At 40.9% G+C, this 22,005-nt stretch overlaps 1 protein-coding gene across 1 annotated transcript in view; it reads right to left on the bottom strand.

The window, feature by feature from the left end:
- Positions 1–1,161: 1,161 nt before the first annotated feature.
- LOC104037878 (collagen alpha-4(VI) chain-like) overlaps positions 1,162–22,005 on the bottom strand; it is a 51,567-nt gene continuing 30,723 nt past the window's right edge. Inside the window, 15 exon segments of the mRNA XM_075705005.1 lie at positions 1,162–1,334; positions 4,698–4,969; positions 5,172–5,265; positions 6,154–6,825; positions 7,928–8,018; positions 10,699–11,186; positions 11,299–11,310; positions 11,879–11,915; positions 12,795–12,830; positions 15,052–15,114; positions 15,433–15,495; positions 15,621–15,656; positions 17,696–17,746; positions 18,192–18,254; positions 19,862–19,924. Of these exon segments, the coding sequence (XP_075561120.1) occupies positions 1,162–1,334; positions 4,698–4,969; positions 5,172–5,265; positions 6,154–6,825; positions 7,928–8,018; positions 10,699–11,186; positions 11,299–11,310; positions 11,879–11,915; positions 12,795–12,830; positions 15,052–15,114; positions 15,433–15,495; positions 15,621–15,656; positions 17,696–17,746; positions 18,192–18,254; positions 19,862–19,924 (2,214 nt within the window).

Raw genomic sequence — 22,005 nt, 5'->3', positions numbered from 1 at the left:
TTTAGCATTGAGTTGCTCAGCATTATTATAGCCCTGAGGCTGGCAGAGCCTCACAGGAGTCCACTCTGTTCAAAGTCACTGTTCACAATAGACTCATCCTGGGTGACCTCTGGGTAACAGCCAAAAGCACCGGGCTCTGGAAATCCAAGTTCACGTACGTTCCTTAAAAGTTTGTTGAGGAACTCTTGGCCAGTAGTCCATGCAAATCTAACAAGATATCTATCTTGTTGTAGACAAATACAGAGAAGAACAAAATTCCAGGTGAGTACAGCCACCTCTACAGAGCAGCCTAAGGTGACAAAGTTAAATGTACCATGACTTCTACAGACATAAAATGGGCAACAGCAGAGTTTGGTTAAGTCAGCAGTCTGAAAGCTCAGCTAAGTCCTACCTGTCTGCAGGGTATTGTGTTTATTACCTGTAATCAGAAGATGTCCTCAGGAGTTTTTCTTTCCCTCAAGAGCAACCATGAAAATCTAATGTTCTAAAATGAATGCACTTGTCTAACCTTTGGCAACAAGGGAAAGGCACCAATGCTTATTTACATATGAGAAGCCACACTATGAGAATATGCTTACATCTGTTTCAAGAACTAACCGCAGAAGTGAAATACTTGAGAATGATCGATTTTATTCACATGTTGGACAATTCAGGAAAAAAAGGGTAGAAAAATAAAAGAAATGGTATAAAATCCTCTAAATCAAAGTAAAGTAAGTTCTAGTAAGTCTACATCCTTTGAGAGCTAAGTGCTTTTTGGTATTTTCTATAAGCAGAATAAATGCAAGCAAATGCATCAAAGTATTTTGACCAATGTTATTTCACTAAAATCTCTGAGGTATTGTTTTATTTCATTCAGTACACTTGAAAAGTGCACATTTTGGTGTTTATGGAACAAAGTCAAGTTTCGATACTTTTATCCCTTTTAAACAATACACTGTTGGCTAACAGAAGTTTCTCAGTACTCAACATGTTGTATCAGATCAACTGAGAAATAGTTTTATTTTCACTATTAAGTTACTAGATAATAACTTCATAATCTAGTATTTCCTTCATCTGAAATGTGGGAGCCAAGTGGCTATGTAAAGCTTTATCTCTCAATCCCTTTTCCTCATCGCCCTGGTAGTCTAACTGAAGAATTAAAGTAATTTGAATGTCTCTGCACTAGGAAGACTCTACACACAAGAATCCACATTCTTCTTGTGTTTCAGATCTATTTTTATTGCCTCCACAGCCCCTGTACCAGAACTGACCACACATTTTCTGCCCTTTGTCGTAGTACCACTTCAGAATGTAAGTCTGACATTCTCCACTATCTTGAACAAGGTCACATCCATCTGGAAAAGGCAAGTAAGAGACAGATTGAATGAAAGAAAGAGTTACCCTTCTCAGCACTGTAATTTCAGGGAAAAGTAACATTCAGTGCAAACTGGCAGATGAAGGAGGTAGCCAGTGTTCAAGGTCTTACAAAGATTCACTAAGTATTCATCCACAAACCCACAGTGCTGGAATGGCCTGAAGTCCCTCTTCTTATGATTGATTTAACCAGGAAGAATGTCTGAAACAACTAGCTTTTCAGTGGCTTAAACAGAAGGAATGCTAAAAGGTGTTTAGTCTTCTAACATAGGCTTTTTACTAAAATTATTGTAAAATTATTATACTTGGTCTATAGGCACTAGGTAAATAAAGCTTTTCATAATGTCCCTCTTCTTTAGTCCAACTTGTTACACTGGTATCTACCAGTAAAATTTCATAAATAAACATACACAGATGGTTAAATTATCCATGACAGTCTCTTAGCCAAACCCCAGAGTAATATGGATTTAAATTGCATAAATTAGCCCAAAAGGAGGTGAGACTAGCATACTTTGTAGCAATCTGGTATTCAGTAAGTACAGATCTAATCAGCTTCTACCAATGTAAATTCAGAGTTACTCGAAGTAAGAAGAGCAGCTCTAGACTTTGGTATCTGTATGACATCGAACGGGAAGCACTGAGAAGTAAAGCAAAATACTCGTAGAATCATAGAATCGTTCAGGTTGGAAAAGACCTTTAAGATCATCCAGTCCAACCATTAACCCCTAAAACACTGCCAAGTCCAACACTAAACCAATTAAGGGTAGGGCAATAATTTCATGTTTCCTGGCTTGGTGGCTGGATTATTTCTCATGAAAGTAAAAACTAGGCATCACTAAGATTGGAAAGGATCTCTAAGATCATCAGTCCTACCATCAACCCAACACCACCATGCCCACTAAACCATGTCCCAAAGTGCCATGTCTACCCGTTTTTTGAACACCTCCAGGGATGGTGACTCCACCACCTCTCTGGGCAGCCTGTTCCAATGCTTGACTACCCTTTCCGTGAAGAAATTTTCCCTAAGATCCAATCTAAACCTCCCCTGATGCAGCTTGAGCCCTTTTCCTCTCATCCTATTGCTAACTACTTGGGAGAAGACACCAACACCCACCTCACTACAACCTCCTTTCAGGTAGTTGCAGAGAGCAATAAGGTTTCCCCTCAGCCTCCCCTTCTCTAGGCTAAACAACCCCAGTTCTCTCAGCCGTTCCTCATAAGACCTGTGCTCTAGACCCTTCACCAGCTTTGCTGCCCTTCTCTGGACATGCTCCAGCACCTCAATGTCTTTCTTGTATTGAGGGGCCCAAAACTGGACACAGTATTCCAGGTGCAGCCTCACCAGCGCCGAATACAGGGGGACAATCACTTCCCTGCTCCTGCTGGCCACACTGTTCCTGACACAAACCAGGATACTGTTGTCCTTCTTGGCCACCTGGGCACACTGCTGGCTCATGTTCAGCCGGCTATCAACCAACACCCCCAGGTCCTGTTCCGCCAGGCAGCTTTCCAGCCACTCCTCCCCAAGCCTGTAGCATTGCATGGGGTTGTTGTGATCCAAGTGCAGGACCTGGCACTTAGCCTTGTTGAACCGCATACAATTGGCCTTGGCGCATCGATCTAGCCTGTCCAGATCCCTCTGCTCCCTTCCTTCGAGCGGATCGACACTCCCACCCAACTTGGTGTCATCTGCAAACTTACTGAGGGCGCACTCAATCCCTTCATCCAGATTGTTGATAAAGATATTAAACAAGAATGGCCCCAAAACTGAGCCCTGGGGAACACAGCTTGTGACTGGTCACCAGCTGGACTTAACTCCATTTACCACAACTCTCTGGGCTCGGCCACCCAGCCAGTTTTTTACCCAGTGAAGACTACGCCCGTCCAAGCCATGAGCTGCCAGCTTCCTTAGGAGAATGCTGTGGGAGACGGTGTCAAAGGCTTTACTGAAGTCCAGGTAGATGACGTCCACAGCCTTTCCCTCACCCACTAGGCAGGTCACCAGGTCATAGAAGGAGATCAGGTTGGTCAAGCAGGACCTGCCTTTCATGAACCCATGCTGGCTGGGCCTGATCCCCTGGTTGACCTGCATATGCCTGACAAAACTACCCAACCTAAAGATTTAAAATGACATAACCTTCTCCTCCTAATCAACTGAAAAACAATAATCTCAAGCAATACATCAGTACAAAGTACATCTCTCAAAAGGCAAGTTCCAGAGCTGTGCTACATGTTTTTAGAAGCAAACTGTTGGGTCGCTAATTACAACTCAGGATTGGGAACAACAATTCATACATCTCCCGTAAGCGGCTTCAGGCACTGCTCGCAACATCAGTGCAATGACCCTGGCTACTTCCTCACAGGAAATATTTTATTTGTAAAGTATAAACAGTAACATATCTTCATGCTACCGAACTTTCTGTATGACCACACTGTTCATGCATTGGTTAATGGGAGCACTGATTCAAGATTGTACACATGCAGTTAGGCAGTGGGACCAACTCCATCTGTGTTCAGCAAGTCTGTCATGCACTGTGGATGTATGGCATTCCCAGAGGTACATTAGCTCTCCATTAAAGATCCAATATTAAAACTGTTTTAAAAAAAGCACTGGTCCTCTCTCATCAGGGATGGGGCTACTAGACATTCCCAGAATCATTTCTGAGCGGAGAGGGATGAAAAACAAAGGGATGGCAGCTGTAGCAATGAGCTACTACACCCAAATCTATGCAGACCCCATTGCACTTTTCCCACAGAAATTCTCTCCAACTGTAGTCTAACCAATAAAAACATTCAATAGTGTTAAAAGATTGTTGGTGACAAATTATCTCACAATCAGCTTCCCATACCTATTGTATCAAATGGAAAATCTGCAAAGAAAAATACATAATTAGGAAGCAAAATGAAAAACATGAAGAGTATATATTTCGATAAGATATGTCTGCTGAGGGACCCTGTTCTTCCTACAGGAACAGGCCGTAGCAGAGACGTATTTAGTTCCTCCATGTTGAGCTAAGCCAGCAGCAGGAGTAACTCAGTAATTATAGTGCAACTTGGGGATTTAAAATGATCAGCTGTTTTAGTACAGGGGATTAGAATTTTATGTTATATTATTACAAAAAGTTACAAATCAAAGCTAAAGTCATGATGACACATGCAATTCAGCCTTTAATTACAAACTCTACAGTACAGATTTGGACTGAATACAAACATATGGTGGCAAAACGCTTTGGAAAATTTAATTAATGGAAATGCTTCATAATGCATAAATATTCAAGTGAGCCCTTCACAATTTAGAGTCTCTTCACTAAATCAAAAAGGATTTTCATATTCTAAAATCATACCATAATCACTATAGGCAGCTCTAGTTTCTACTGTTGCCTCTAAGTTTTCCTTGTTCTCCTCCTGAGTTTCTCCATACTCTTGTGGCTTTTCTCCTTCAGCATCTTCCTCTGTGAAATACTCATTATTCTCATAATCATATCTTGGTTTTGGCATCTGATATACAGGTTCTGTGGTGGTCTCTCTAGTATTCTCCAGAACTCTATTTTGAATTCTTTCAATGTCTTCTAAACCATGACCATAATTAGTTTCATCAGTTCCAGGAAAAGGCATCCTTCCAAGGCGGGGGTGGGGATTAAGTATTTAAGCACCAGTATGGCCTTGAAAACACATCTGGTTCACTCCTTCTGAATACTGTGAAAAACATTTTTGATCCTGTTTCTGTTAAAGCTACTTTGAATATAACTACTAACCTAAAGGGAGAAATCTTATGTTCAGAGATACACACTCAAAAAGTTTAATAGGCAATTCCAAACCTTTCAGTCACAGACACTTGCTGTTGTGTGTCTCCCTGATCTAAGTTTTCACACTCTTCTTGAAGTTCAGGTGAAGGATAACTGTTCATTTCTTCTGTGGGGAAAGCACAGATACCATGAGTGAGTTTTAAAGTCCTCCAAACTCCAGTATGTTTAATAAAAGGCACTACATGATTTTTTTGTTGTGAACTGGAGTTTGCACTTTTCAATAAGTAACACACTGGATCTAGAGTGACTGGCGCTATGTCCAGAAAAATGAAAATTAAGTTAGATATCAGCTAGATGAGAATGACTCCTGAACCAACCTTTTACACTTTTCTCTTGTTCTGTAATACACTATCTATCCTTCCACCAAAATGTCGACATCTCTAAGCACATGATTCTGATGAGGATTTTAAATCAGTGACAGCTTCCTTCTTGATATTCCCTTGTTTGTATTTCAAAGCACCTAAGACCTGCTAATCTGCATGAACCTGTCTTGAAAATTGAAGAAGTTCTTTCTCTGCTCTGCAGAGGAAGAATAACTGCAGCAAAGAGAGGTCAATGCCAAATCAGCTAAATGTTTAAACTTGTATCTGCCCCAAAGCTTAAATAGGCATAAACAGCTCAGTAAATCTGGACCTGCCAATGGTCAGATGAGAAACATAGGCCTAAATCAGGAAAATAACTGTGTCCTCTTAGCTGAAGAATGGTCTTTCTCTAGTGAAAGTGGAGTCAACAAAGCTACACATTAAATACAAACTTAAGGGGAAAAAAACTGCTTAAGACTCTGGCCTAAGGCACCATTACAATATAATGCTGTTCTGTCATTACTGGCACTTCCATTAGTGTCCAGCATCTATGGCAAATTAAAGATGAAAGATTGGCTAGTTTAATTATGACTAGAAACCAAACAATAGCACATATACACTGACTACCTTTTTCTACACAGCATTTCTCTTTCTTCCCATAACTTAAGCAAATGCCATTGCGTGCTACTTACGTTGCAGAAGATTTAGAAATGCCCGGCTAAACCTCTGAGCGTATACCATCTCAGACATTGAAACCCTGCCCAATGTCAGTAAGTGCTGGTCTGTGGGGGAGCTTGACAACTCCATCAGCTGATTGTCACTCACATCATTGCCAAGCGCAAGAGTGAACAAAGTGAATCCTTGACACTTGGCTCCAAGTGAAATCTCTCTCAGCTTCTCTCTGTCCCACATGCTTGTTTTGCTGCCAACTATTGCAAATATGACCCTGTGTTTTCTTTGTCTGGGAGCTTTAAAGAATACATTTTCAACCGTCCACTGTAGGGCAGAAGCAATGGCTGATGTCCCTTCCAGCTGGTGAACAGACTCTTGGATATGTTTCTTCATCAAATCTTTATTGCTGTACGTGACTAGATCAAACTCCAAGGCCACAGGGGTCTGGTTTCTGTCAGGCAGGAAGCCCCTGGGAGCCTGCTGCACCAGTGCCACTCTGATGCCTCCATATGATTCGTTTGGCTGTGAGGAAACGACGAACTGATCTAGCATGTTGCTCACAAAGTCTTTGGCTCTCTGAAACTCTTCACTGCTGACGCTGCGAGAGCTGTCCATGATGTAAGTGATATCCATATCCATCAGAACAGGGGAAGAAAAGGGCACCTCGCAGTTGGTATTTGGTTTGCATTTATCTAGAGATGAGGAGCCAATAGGCAGCAAACTATTCAGCAATACAACAAACACAATAGTTCAGAAAAAAAATTCACACAGTCCTATTTATCTGTTTTATTTTTCATAAATTTTGATTTAAAAAAATCAATTTGGCAACTTGAAATCTTGTTCTAGTACGGAACAATGGATGAGCCTTGCTGAACAATGTTTTGAGATACCATCAGAAATTATTCAGGCATGAGAGCAAAAAAGTTTTCATAAGGTAAAACTTAACAGATAAGAGTTCCCTTCAGAAATTTTCTTTTGTCAAAATCTAAACATTGTAAAGGACACTGGAACAAACTCTATTTTTCCACCTCTGACCACTGTTCAGCATTCTGAAATATTATCATTTAGTAGCTTCTCCCCCCCTCACAATATAGAATTGACAGTAAATGAGCCTGGTTTCCCAGAATCACAATGTTATTTTAAGTGCAATTCTGTTAAAAAGGAAATGTCAAACAACAGTTTATTTCACATGACTGAGGTGGCAACTAATTAAACAGCTTTTGTGGTTTTGAGATTCTAATTCTTACCATCCACTGAAAGGGAAATTAAAACTGTAATGTCTCGGCAGTGGTAATCTGTAACCAAGGAATGATCTGGCAAGGAGGGCAAGAAGGTCCAGCTGCAGAAGGGGTTAAACTGGCTGGAAGCAGGAATGCCAGAGACAGAATAACTCCCAGTAAGGGAGTGAAGTTTCTCTTGGTGATGACAAGAAACAGCCACAGCATTGTCTTGTAGCCATCCTGGCATGCAAGCACTCAGGGGTCACCTTTGGGCAGCAGAGCTGGGCTGAGCCACCCCGTGCGACCACACATGGGACTGGTGCTGGTGCAAGTGCATCTAATGAATCAGCTCTTTACACATCTCTGCAGACTCTCTGTAGAAGCACTTATGGCAGTAGGACTCTGCCCAATGCATTGTTCATTAAATTTTTTTTTTTTTATATTTAAGCACAAACATGTTTAACACGTACCATAAAAATTCCCCAACACCACACTGCAAAATAAAATCTATAGGATTTGCTACTGAAAGGGTAAAAAGACCAATACAATAGCTGGAATTTGTAAAATGTCTTACCGAAGCAAAGTGTACAAGATGTGATGCTCTCCAAACTTTGCTCCTCCTGTCTTTCCCAAACAAATAATTGAAATCTTCTAGTATCATCAATCTATGTTTTAAAGCAGACAGAAGAGTAACATTAAAAAGATATACATGGCATACAGATATTTGCTCTTTGCTCTTAATACTCAACTTCATTACTATTTCTCTGTTAAAATAGATACTATCCCTAATGGGGTGGTTTCACTGCTATTGTAATATTGAACAGGTACACAGACAACTTTTTTCAGTTGCCATTCTGGAGCATTCTGATTGCCCTGGAGCATTACAAGGAAACCGCTTTGTGCCTGATGGTTTAACTCCATGCTGTGCCATACGGAGATTGCCAGGTTAGTGTAGCTGCTAAGGACAATTAATTGGTGTTAGCACGGCTTATCACCTAAGAGTATTGCATTAAGACAGTCATGACAGACTATTGAAAGCTAGCTCAGATATTTATGCAAGGTGTTGAACTTAGGCCCTCTGTTCATATTCATTTTATACATTGTCTTTCTGCTCTTCCGAGATCCTAGATTAGGTAGGGGCTCAATTTTTATCCTCTGTTTTTATGCATATGGTTATTCAGGTCTTGACTGGGGCGGCTGTGTACTACTATAATACAAATGAGGGGAAAAATGAGTCATTGTGGGATTGCAATTGAATGCAAATGAAAGAAAACCCTCATGGTTTACATTCATATATCAAGACCTTTTCTGCAAAGGTCACCATATTCTGCCCTTGACAACGCAGAGCACTATGTTCTGGCTTGAAAAATACTTTCTTTTAAAAAAATGCAGGGACAGCTTTATAGGTATGAATGGAAATCTCAGCACAGGTAAAAGACAGTAAAGATATTAAGATATTAAGGCTTTTTTTTTTTTTTTCCTCTCCAGTGAAGGGCTATCACTTTTTTGTTTTCCTAGTAGGGTGCTACAGAGCAAAGGGTAGGATCTCCTCTCTCAGCTCTTTCTGGGACAAAGAGAAACCCTCCACAGGGAAGATGTTTTCTTGGGAGAGAAAATTCTAACATTAGAAAATTCTAGCATTGGAACAACCTATGTGTTGCCTGTGATCAGCTGAAGACAATCTTCCCCAGAAGATTTGACCACAGAAATGCTTGAGAAATCCTGAAGAAGCTCCAACAACATCCTACAATTTCACTGACCTCCCAACCCCATCCAAATATGTTTCAAGGGAAAAACATTTTCTCGTGGACTGAGATAAATAAAAATGGCTGTAAAATATCATAATATTGCAGGAAATGAACCATACATATGAATAAGCTAAAACCGTGCAGAAAAAAAATAATTGCTTCTTTGCATTAAACTTAAGCTTTCTGTGTGTTACACACAACACAACACAATTAACTTCTGATTGATGTCTGTAAAGGATGTTATAGATAGGCCTCTTCAGAGGAATTAGAATTAGCAGTGACTGTTTAAGTGATCTCCAAACTAAGGCTCCTAAAGCAACTAACCGAAACCAGTAAGTATCTGCGGCTACAGGCTGGTAGGGTCATGAAGATTAAACCACCTCTCAACTGCAAGGGCAGAAGTCCATCTGAAAGAAAAAGGGAGATTGTATTTTCTTGGGCGGTGGTGGTGAGGCTGGTTGCCTTCCCATCGCTGTAACCATAAAGGAGAGCTGGGCAGTGCATTTTTTGCTCTCCCCCCTGCTAAGCGGCTTTTTAAAACTTTCCTACTCTGAAAACTGATTTACGGAAAGTTGGCACCTTTGTAAATGCCAGATGTTGTCATATGCATTCAGATTCGTAATTTGCTTATACTAAGTAAACAAAATTCTGATGCTTGCTCCTGTTTATCCTGTGGAGCAATCCAGTGAATAAACTATAAGCTTCCTTCTCATATGCCAGCAGAATTTTTTCATTCTGCTAAATTAACATTAAGCCAAATAGGTGAATTGACTAATAGATACAAGGCTGCACGAGAATCAATATAATACGAAGATTGAAGAGCTGACTAGATGCTACTTGATCAGAACTCAGACTTCAAGTTTTGCACTTTTTGTCACATGTAAGTAAATATAGTTTCCTCCTGTATGGATAATTTCGAAGAAACAGCAGCTGGAAGGAATTTCATTTTGAAAAAGTTAAAACTGAGCAAACTGATACAAAAATAAACTGAAAAGAGAAAGAACATGGAATCCATATTACGAAACCTTAAAGAAACTTAGAATTGTCTTCCTTTGGTACCTGGTAAAATGGATTGCTTATTTTTGTTTACTATCTTTTTATATGAAGTCATATTTTAGAACAAAAGTTGTTGATTTTGTCCTGTACTAATGGCAATACAGCTATCAAAAGGGGGTTTGCTTAATTTCATTTTCTTTTGAAAAAAAAACTGGTGTACTTGAAGCCTTCTACTACTACTACTTCTAGAAACTAGGGCCACAGTTTGTTAATTAAATGGTTACTCCATGTCACGACTCCAGAAGAGAAATGGCATACGTAACCAAGAGAAATTAACACAATGTTATTGAAATTCAGTGATTTGGCCTAAAAGCACAAGTCATAAATAATTCATGTGCAGAAAGAGGCCAGACAGTGATCATTATGGTCAAGTGAATTGGTGTTTCTTTGTTAAAATAGTAAGCTTGAATATACCCCTTTCTAATACAGGATCGGACAGTTCCTGTAGGACTTACCGGCTTCAGAGCATGCTTTATTCAAATACTAGTAGATACTAAGCAAACAGATGACTGACTCAATTTTCTATAGCCTATCTACTTACTGAGAAGGCACGTCTGACATTTGGCACTTCACTGAAGGCAATAACCACTGGAGTGATATCCAAGGCACTCAACTCAAGAACAGCTGTGCTGATGGCAACATCATCCTGCGATGGACCATTGGCAAAAAACAGGGCAACTTTTCTTGTGAGGATGCCCTGACGAACACGTTTGAAGACATTTCTTGCAACAAATCTCATGGCTGCCCCAACATTACGTTTTCCAGTGGATCTCTCTAATGGTATTCTCTGGATTGCTTGTAGCAGCAAGTTGTTTCTTTGGAATTCTGAGAATCGGATGAGATAGCGTGTATTGGTATTGAAAGAAACAATGGAGACACGAGCGCCTGTTGGGCAATTGCTTTCACTGATCTTAATAGTCTTCAGCAATAACATAACAATGTTCCTCATTCTTTCAAATGCAGCTGGTGTAACATCTTCAGACATATCGAAGGCAAACACCACTTCAGTTGGATAAACCGGACATGTGTCTGTATATTGAAATAAAAAAATTGTGTGAGAACCTTTCCACAACTCAAACATTGTTTAGTGTTTTCTTCAAGTCTATAAAAGAATGGACATGCAGAGGCCAGATGGGCTTACCTGATGAGCAAGCTGGAATGAGGAGGTGGAGAGCAAACAAATTATTTTGGACTCATATTCACTAAAATAGCGACATATTCACTTGCTTTCACTAAAGAGCCTCATCCAAACCTCAGGCAACGGCAGAATCTGTCAGTGAGAGACAACACTCCTCTTCCACAATCAAATACTCAAAATAGTGCAATTTTACTGGATGAGAATTAAAGAAATTGTTCCAGGTTCTGCTGAGCACACAAGTCTGAGAGAGAATGAACACTCCAAATCTGGAGGACAGGTGATACACAAATAATGTCTTTTCTCAGAGAATTCCCCAAAGAGGGTTGCCAAAGAATTAATTTAATCTTAAAAGAGGACAAGAGACATTTGTTACAGTTTTTGTAATTAAGAGAGAGGAAAAATGAGCAAAAAGCATAAGCCTGTTTCATACACCTGCTGAAAACCCCTCATAGTTAACAACTACTGGTCATCATCAGACTGAACCCAGATACACACTACCAGTCTGCAGGGTTTCCAATGGAGGCTATTCCATTGAAGAGTGACTAGGTGGCATCAGAGGTAAAAGAAGATGCTCCCTACTTACGGCAGTTTTTTCGTGTAAAATTCACAAGTTCACAAGGCTGCAGGAGCAAAACAAAAAAGCAATCAATGGCAAATCCCAGACCATCCCAATGTTCTGGGAATCTTACTGTCGGTTTGAGCTGAAGGTCATATCCCAGCTCCTGAACTAACTCTCACTCACTACAGTAAATCCAGAATCACACATTCCAGTTCCTCTCCATTTCAAACACCACAGGGGCTCTGCCCCTGCTGGAGAAACTAATTGGGTTTTTAGACATGCTCTGTTGGCAATTAATCGTGCTCTGGAGTATTAAACAACCATTTATTCATTCTTTATTTTGTGTAATAATCTGATCTAGGAGGTCACCAGGCAATGGCACTTCCATAGGAGAATGGGCATTTCAATACCAACTCACACAGGAAAAGAGAGGTCCACAAAGAAGGAGAGGACCCACTTTGGACATAGAACACACCTGCAATAGTACCGCCTGCAGGTAGTTGTCCATGCAAGGGTTAGATGGAGCCTTTACTCAGAAGTGTTCATTTTACACAGGATTATGATTCTGGAGAAATCCTGCCCTGCTATTCCCAGCGAAAATAGCTGTTGCCAAGGAAATGCCCTCCTTTACAAGAGGATGAAAAGTAACCCTAACCTGAGCTGGTGGGTAAACTGATGTGAATGAAGAAACAGATAAAGGAATATTAATGCCCAACAGTTTGTAAAAGTTTGGACACAGTGTTAATCTATATGCATAACTGTTCCTCAGTCCTTGATTATTTGCAAAACAGAAGAACTCACTGCACTCTGACAAGTATTTGAAAAGGATACGGTTTTCTAACAGCTAATTGTGCTCATTGCAGTCAGTGCTTAAAAATAGAAGATGACTAAACCTGTTAGTTCCATGCAGTGTGCAGTTAGCTGTAAGGTAGTTACTTACTTCCATTAAAATGGTGCCCATTGGTCCCTTGGCACCCTGAAATAAATTAAACACAGGTCCAGAAAAATCAGACCCTGATAACGTATTTCCATCTGTGACTGTGTATCATGTTCCCTGATAACCACTTGCGATTTTGAAATATGAGGAGACATCAGTTCCCAGCACGGATTTCTGTGGACCTGTTCCCAACAGAGTTGTAGACTACTACTCAGACCTATTTCTCAGACCGTTTTCCTTCCTGGTTTTATAAATGTTCAATACTCGTTGCCCTTGAGGACCAGTATAATTCAGAATTGGATTTCCTTTCGAAACAGAATTTCTGTGCTGCGGTTCAGTTATCTGCACCTTACATCTTTTTCAACCTCTGACATGCGATAGGCTTGCCCTCTCCTCTTGCAGGGTACAATCCCCACAGTTCTACTTCAAGAGATCCTGCAAGACCATACACGCATCATGACTGCTCAACCAGTCTAGTTAGCTTTGGCTACTCTGCAGCCTTCTCGGGAGCTGTGGGCAAGTGCCAGGATTCCAAGCATCTTTTTTCAAAATAAAAGTATTGTTTAATCTTCACAACAGGAATAAAATACAGGGAAAAGGACTTTTTTTCCAAGGCAGCTTGAAAGTTTTCATCGTGTGTGCAATTCAGAGGTGTAGCAAGACTACTGAAAATTTTCACTTACTCGCAGGGGGCTGCAGTGAGATACACCAGAAAAATTTGAGTTCCACATCCCACATTTACCTTAGCCTCTCTCTACCACAACACTACAGTTTACCAAAACCATATACTTTATATCCCCAAATTACAACACCATCTCCATATCTGTTGCTTCCCTCTCCAATTAACCTTCCATTCCTCCATCTCCTGCCTGAGCTGCCTTCCTCATCTCCTCTGCTGTCTTGCTGCTAGCACCATCACGGCCATTCCATACTTTTATCTTATGTTTCCCAGCAGGTCCCAGCTCTTCTTTGATACTGTTCAGCAAGAGTTAACTGGGAATTGCCTGAGCCCTAATGAATGCTACTTGCAGCAGCTTATTAGTGGTGACCGAGCTGTGCAGACTTGACCCATGTGGATAATCATGCCACCAAGTTAGGAAGGATGGGTAAAATGGGCCTGTTTTGGCAGGCCCTACCTGTACCCCTTCCTGCATCCCCATCTCTTCCACTTCCCACAGAATTCCCACTTTCCCATTTCACTGATGCACTGCTACTACAAAAATCCCACCAAGCCCACACCTCCTAAGCTCCGCTCTCATTTCTACATCTGAAGAGGAGATCTTGAGCTTGAAACTTCTCTGAAGACTTCTTGGACCATGGATTGGCAAGGCCAACAGCTATCTGGCTCATCAGTACGCAAGATCTGTCTGTCTGTAACGTTATGTGAGCAGCCAAGTAGCAGGGAGGGCAATGCATTCCAGCTGGCACTCTTGGCCATTCTTGTGCCCAGCATCATAAAATAAAGTGGGCCAGGTACATTCATTGACCAGCACAGTGCAATGACAAAAAAAAAAAAAAAAAAATGTTTTCTAAGTTGCATGTATCCCATGGGCCATGTTATACAGGTAAAGATACTGTTATCAATAATGTTCCACATTTAAACTACAACAATAAGCTTAAGAAAGTTTAACAAGAAAATAATTAACAGTAGGGATTGTTTCTGGTCACCATGGACCTGGTTTGCAGAACTGCTGCAAGATAAAGATAGACACACACAGGGATTTTTCTAACTGCCTACAATGTTAGTCCTAAATCCTACTGAAATCCATGATGCTTTCCCCTACCTAGAGAACAAAACTTTTTGTCGTATAAAATGCAGATCACAGACACCAGAAAAGTACATCAAGGCATCTATTTGGATTAACAGGGTGCAGTCCATTTAAGCTTTAAGTAAGTGCCTGTAATTGCAAGTCTGATTTTAAATGGCTTTCCTTTTTAAATGAAAAAATAGATTGGCTTTCAGCATAACAGTCCAGTTCTACCTTTTAGTACTCTTTTTTTTTTAGTTAGATATTTACCCAGCCTAAAGACAATACCAAATACTGTGGGAGAAATTCTGCCCTGCATTGTATCTTTGCAGTTCTGTTCCCAACAGCAGGTGCTCTTGTGCATACACAGGCATAGGCAAGATGTAACTCTACACAACTGCCAGGCTGATTAAGCATAGTTTACCAGATGAAACATTATTAAATATTCCATTAATCTAATAGCAAGTTTAAGAGCAATCTAAGAGTGATTTTTTAAAATAAAAATATATTACCGTAGGTCCTGATGGCCCTTGGTCCCCTGGGTCTCCCAGGGAACCTGGTGTGCCAGCATTACCCTAAAAACAGAAATACAAGATTTATTCTTTAGAATTGCACACACAGGTGCAGAATTGCAGCAGAGAAAAACCTCTATAAGTATATTGTGAGTTCGATCCTGCATTTACATAAAGAGAGACTACTACCCCTAAGAATTATTAGCAACAAACATTTCTAAAGACTTAAACCTGCATTCTCTCAAGACCTCTTACCCAGGATATGGCAATAAAAGATCAGAATGCGAACCAATTTCAAACATTTTTGATGAGGAAACACTTAAGACATAAGGGCTTTACTCATAGAACTCTTCACAGAGTTAGCAGATTTATCATTCTTACTCTTCTACCCCTAACCCCTTTGGGTCCTTCAGCTCCTGGAATGCCCGGGTCTCCATCTTCTCCCTGAAAATTAATGAAATCCAGAACTTTATAGGAAAGGAGAAGACAGACAGACAGATAACCACTTCCAAACAAGAACCATGTAAAACAAAGACATAAAGAAAGCAAACATGCCCATTTCATTATACCTCTGGACCAGGATATCCTATGAATCCAGATTCTCCCTACCAAAAGAAAGGACAAAGACTTCGTAAGACTCTAGAACTTTGTGATCTGTTAGTGTTTGATGTCCTTAAACAAAAAACAATGTCAAAATTATTCTTAACATTCCACCCCATTCAAGTAACAGTGGCTTCTACTCTGGTCTCAAATGACACCATTTGAGATTAACATACCTTGTTCATCTAAAGGAAGAGCATTCTTAAAATTTCCAGCAGTTTCTGAATTTTCAAGAGTATTCCATTTCTCAAATAAGCATTTTATCAAAACTTACTTAGGCCTCCTAGTAAGATACAGTGGAATTCATGTTGAGCAATTGTAAATATAACATTCAGAACTCAGTGTTTGAATGCAGTTTCAAAATGTTGTACCCTCTATACTAAACAGTGACACCGTAACATTTTGTTGGCATATTAGAAGTCACCTCATTAATTGTTTTCAGTTACTCCAGTTTCCAGTGTGTTCTTTGCTCATATATGAGAAATAGGAGAACTCTCACAAAGACCAATCAGAATTGAAGTGTACCTTTCCTTGACGTGAGAGTAATTATCAGAATTCACGCTACTTACATACGTCCTTGTTTTAAGAGTTCCCTCCCATGAAAGTGGACGTACTTGTCAAACATCATATGACTTTATCCTACAATTTCTAGAAAATTACATGCACATAGGCCCCACTTTAGACCTAGGGGAGTGTAATGTGACTGTGAACCTGTATAATTAATAGCAACCTTAAGTAAAACCTATACTAAAGGCTCTCTCAGCTATCGGGGAAACCCACTCTTTCTGGGTCACTATTCTGGGGTAAATTGGGTTTTTGTTTGTTTTTATTAATTGCCTTAATTCAGGCCCTGCCAAACCTTGGGCAGACACATCAGTGTACAAGAAGGGCTTTAAGTCAATCCTTTAAAACAATGAATAATGACAAGAAGATTTAGCAGAAACCTTTTTTCCTCATTTCTTGTAACAAGGAGGACATTCCCCAAAATGAACAAGCAGGACATTCCAAGAGATTAAAAGAACTAGTCTTGCATCTAACATATATGTAACCTGTGAAACTCTCCCATCAAAGGAAATGGTTGGGGCTAAGAAGGTAAGAAAAGAGATTGGGTAATAAGAAGCACCAAGAGTCATTTTAACAAAAAGCCATTTTAGAAAAAGGAGCTCATCAGTTGGAGAGGCTCCTGGGAAGCCTTTCACAACTTTTCTGCAGCTTCTGCAGCACTCTGCTTCTCCCACAAAAAGGCAGAGTGAAACAGATGCACCTCCAGTGAGATCCATTGGAACACTTCTGTTGCACAAGCAATGGGAAAGGACTACCATTGTAACACTATACAAACTCTTTGAAAGGGGAACTGCAGCTGTTTCCAACATCCTGAACATTTTCTTCAGGGACTGACCCGTTGGTGCCACTGCTGCCATGATTCTGACCTCATCCTTTCTGTATACTTTTTATGTTAGCTGGATTCTTGTATGGTTTTAGAGAAGCAGGCATTTCACTGCTATTTTTTCAGGGCTGTGAAGGGAATGATAAGAATTTCTAAATATGCAGCAATCCAGAGGTTAATCCTCAGATCTTACTGCTGACCATAGGAGCACAAGGAAGAATATTTCATATTAAAACAGTGAGGATGTTTGGAGAGTATCACCCCTCACCTTGGTAGTCACGGAAACCCTCCTCTGAAAGAAGTCAAATTAAAAGAGTCCAAGCTGGCTGGCCCACCAGTACTTGCCAACAAGAGTGGCTCGTTAAGCAGACTGAAGTGGGGAGAAAGCACTGTGCACTCCAAGAAGTACAATCCCCCATATCCATATACACACATACACATGTCAAGGGAAAGAGTAAGAGAGAGTGGTTCTCAAAAGAATATTCTATTACAGAATTTCTCACAAAATTGGTTGTGGGAAGGCTGAGCCTCTTACTGAACCTCAGAAATGCACTGTGGCCGTGACTTACATTTTATTTGAATCGAATATGGATGGTCATGTTTGATTTGGCACTGAAGGATGGAGACTGTGAGACATTCTGACTCTTAAGCACTCACCTTTGCTCCTTTGCTTCCTTCAGGACCATAGGCATCTCTGCCATCCATGCCCTGCACAGGTTGAATATATCATGAGTTAGCTTTTAATAGAGGATTAGATTCACATCCAATTCCATTTTGGAATAAAGACCTCCCATTACAATGAGGTGCCCAGGCTGTTAAGACGGATGAAGTAGGGCAAGCTATCACAACACAGTCTAAAAACAGTAGCAAATGGTGGCAAAATCTGTAGAGAGAAAACAAGGATTAAGGCCACAGTTCCTCTCCACTGTGTGCCCTACCTCTAGCATATTCTCTCTCTCCTAAAGAACTTGAGAGGAATGATACTTACTCTCTCTAGCTCGCAAGGAATCTGGTGTCAATAAAGAAACTGAGAACCAAATGTGAAATAACTTTAACTGTATCCAACAGAGACTATAGAAGGGAATTAACTGTACTTATTCAGAAGGATCGGTATTAAACTACAGGGACTCTGAACCAGGGCAGATAGACTCACAGGCATGCCTCTCCATCCAGCTGGTCCCACCGGGCCCTTCTCTCCAGGGTCACCAGGTTCACCCTGTTATAATTAGAATCATAAAAGGCATCAGTTTAGCTTGTTCCGGAGAATTCTTCTTTCTGAAATGTAAACTTGTCTGCTAGACTGAAGCATGCTTACACATTTTATAAACTACTTGCTGCTGGTTGAAAGCATACCATTACAGACCATGTTTCATGGAAGGTTCCTTGGGGTGGAACTGGAAAGTACTTGGCAAATCAGAATATGCTGAGCATTCATGCAGCTAAACCCCAAAGGCCTTCATTCAATAAAACTCCCATTGTTATATGGAATTACCAGTGAAAAGAGTGTTTTCTGGAAAAAGTTATATTAATGGTAGCAGGACGTAGCCTGGAATTCTAACAGCCTGAAGCATCTGTTGATAGCAGACAGTATTTCTCAGGCAGGCTGTCTGCACTATGCTCTTAGTCCTCTTGCAAGTTTTCTTTTCTTCAGTTTCTTTTTTAGTTCTCGCTTTCTTAATGTACTTTCTTCTAACAAGAACCCCAATATTAAACAGCACAAAACCAGACTGAGAAAATGGAATGTATGATGGATTAAATTCCTATATTTCTTCACAATTTTTGTCACTGTTACACTGTATGTTTTCACACAGTGACTCTTCTCATAGCAGCACTTTGACCTTCTGATACCTCTGTCACTGAATGTAATAATACACTGACTGTAATAACCTTTCAAAGAGACTGAAAGGCTTAGATAACTGGTATTATTTATGCCTTTTAGATCCAGAGATGCAACAACACCTAAAATGAGTTATTTTTATTCAATAAAGTAAGTCTCCCATATCAACGCTCATTAATGAAAGGAAAGTAAGGGACAACACTTATTATAAATAAGTGAACCATAATGTGGACCACCTATTAGTAGAAGTCTTTCTGTTTAACTTCATGTTGACTCAGTTCTCAAGACATTCATTCCCGTATAATAGACATCATAACAGTCAAGGTTCCTTGAACTGGTTAGCAATCTTTAGAGCAAAAAGGTTAAAATAAGCAGCTATGCTTTACTGAACGTAGAAGTTCAAATCGGACGTTACAAAAAGGTTGTTCACTGAGAGGGTGGCTGGTCACTGAAACAGGCTCCACAGGGAAGCAGTCACAGCACCAAGCCTGTCAGAGTTCAAGGAGTGTCTGGACAATGCTCTTAGTCATATGGTTTAGTTTTAGGCGGTCCTGCAGAAGCAGGGAGTTGGACTCAATGATCTTTATGGATCCCTTCCAACTTGAGATATTCTATGATTCTGTGAATAATTGGTACATATTTTAGCGGGTTGTACAGATCCTAGGAATCATAAAACAAGCTCAAAAGTCAGCACTGCCATATCCGTACTACATTTTGTGAGAAGCCGGGCCCCACTGAGAACCGTGACCAGAACAGCAATTAGAACAGCAGTCATGGCAACACTAAAAACTTCTTAGTATAGCTGACACCCATAAGATTACCTTGAACGCATCACTTGCCTTCCCATGCAATCTAAAAATGTCTATAAAACTTAACATTCTTCACATGTTCCATAGGAACAAGTGTTAGTTCACGCTTCTTCAGTCAGATTCTTGAATGAATGATGCTGTTAGATTGCTGCAATTAGGTACCTTCAAGATCTTTACCTTTGCTCCTCTTGCACCTAACTTCCCAGCAGAGCCAGGTGAACCTGGGGCCCCCAGACTAGCCTGTAATCAGAAGTATCAGTTAAAAGGTGCACAATGGAGACTGAAGGGCTCATTGCACTCAGATTCATTGCCACTTGAAATTATTACAGAATCAGTATTAGCACATTAACAGGCTTTTGAAGACCACAGTAAGAGTTACTGGTCAAGCTATCATTCCAGTCATTATCTGTACGACTGCCTTAGAATTCTCAAAATGTTACTAAGTGTGACATGAATGTTATCTTCTATCTACACAGATACCTAGTGAATACATGCATACATGCACAAACAATATGAATATATACACACACACACACACTAATGGGTGTGTAAGCATGAGCGTCTTTACATGACTGAAGCAAATGCCCAAAGCTGACACGGTAGGACATTCCAGTCCTGAGTTACACTGGTACAATTCCAGAATAAGAACCCCCGAAGTCAACAGCATCACACAAGTGAGAAGATCAGCAGGCAGTGCTCAATAGCTACAACCTCACCATACCCTAGCATTAAATCTCACAGGCCATGCTTTAATGAAACCACTGACTATTATCGAACTTTGCCCTCAACTGTACCACTGTACATCTGTATTTACACATGCTGCAAGTCATGCTGTTAGTCCTGATACCACAGAACTGAGAGTGGAACCTAGAGCTATTTTCTCCTTGGGAAGCTGGCAGCTCATGGCTTGGACGGGCGTAGTCTTTGCTGGGTAAAAAACTGGTTGGGTGGCCTAGCCCAGAGAGTTGTGATGAATGGAGTTAAGTCCAGTTGGTGACCGGTCACAAGCCGTGTTCCCCAGGGCTCGGTTTTGGGGCCAGCCTTGTTTAATATCTTTATCGATGATCTGGATGAGGGAATTGAGTGCACCCTCAGTAAGTTTGCAGACGACACCAAGTTGGGTGGGAGTGTCGACCTGCTGGAGGGTAGGATGGCCCTGCAGAGGGACCTGGACAGGCTGGATCGATGGGCTGAGGTGAACTGTATGAGGTTTAACAAGGCCAAGTGCCGGGTCCTGCACTTCGGTCACAACAACCCCAAGCAACGCTACAGGCTTGGAGAGGAGTGGCTGGAAAGCTGCCGGGCAGAACAGGACCTGGGGGTGTTGGTTGATAGCCGGCTGAATATGAGCCAGCAGTGTGCCCAGGTGGCCAAGGAAGCCAACAGCATCCTGGCTTGCATCAGGAATAGTGTGGCCAGCAGGAGCAGGGAGGTGATTGTGCCCCTGTACTCGGTACTGGTGAGGCTGCACCTGGAATACTGTGTCCAGTTTTGGGCCCCTCAATACAAGAAAGACATTGAGTTGCAGGAGCATGTCCAGAGAAGGGCAACAAAGCTGGTGAAAGGTCTTGAGCACAGGCCTTATGAGGAGCGGCTGAGGGAACTGGGGTTGTTTAGCCTAGAGAAGAGGAGTCTGAGGGGAGACCTTATTGCTCTCTGCAACTACCTGAAAGGAGGTTGTAGTGAGGTGGGTGTTGGTGTCTTCTCCCAAGTAGTTAGCAATAGGATGAGAGGAAAAGGGCTCAAGCTGCATCAGGGGAGGTTTAGATTGGATCTTAGGGAAAATTTCTTCACGGAAAGGGTAGTCAAGCATTGGAACAGGCTGCCCAGAGAGGTGGTGGAGTTGCCATCCCTGGAGGTGTTCAAAAAACGGGTAGACGTGGCACTTTGGGACATGGTTTAGTGGGCATGGTGATGTTGGGTTGATGGTAGGACTGATGATCTTAGAGATCCTTTCCAATCTTAGTGATGCCTAGTTTTTACTTTCATGAGAAATAATCCAGCCACCAAGCCAGGAAACATGAAATTATTGCCCTACCCTTAATTGGTTTAGTGTTGGACTTGGCAGTGTTTTAGGGGTTAATGGTTGGACTGGATGATCTTAAAGGTCTTTTCCAACCTGAACGATTCTATGATTCTATGATTCTAAGGCTTTTCATTGCAATCATGCAAAAGCTCGGTAACACTGAAGTTCACTTCCTATTCACCCACCTAAACTTATTTTCAAGGCTGCTATTTTATCATATGAGGCTGGAAATATGTTTCCCTCAGTACTACACTGAAAAAACCCGCAGTCTCTTCTTTCTATAAGTTTTTTAAAA

Source organism: Pelecanus crispus, chromosome 2 (genome assembly GCF_030463565.1).
Source record: "Pelecanus crispus isolate bPelCri1 chromosome 2, bPelCri1.pri, whole genome shotgun sequence".
NCBI lineage: Eukaryota > Metazoa > Chordata > Aves > Pelecaniformes > Pelecanidae > Pelecanus > Pelecanus crispus.
This window is presented reverse-complemented; position numbering and strand designations above follow the sequence as displayed.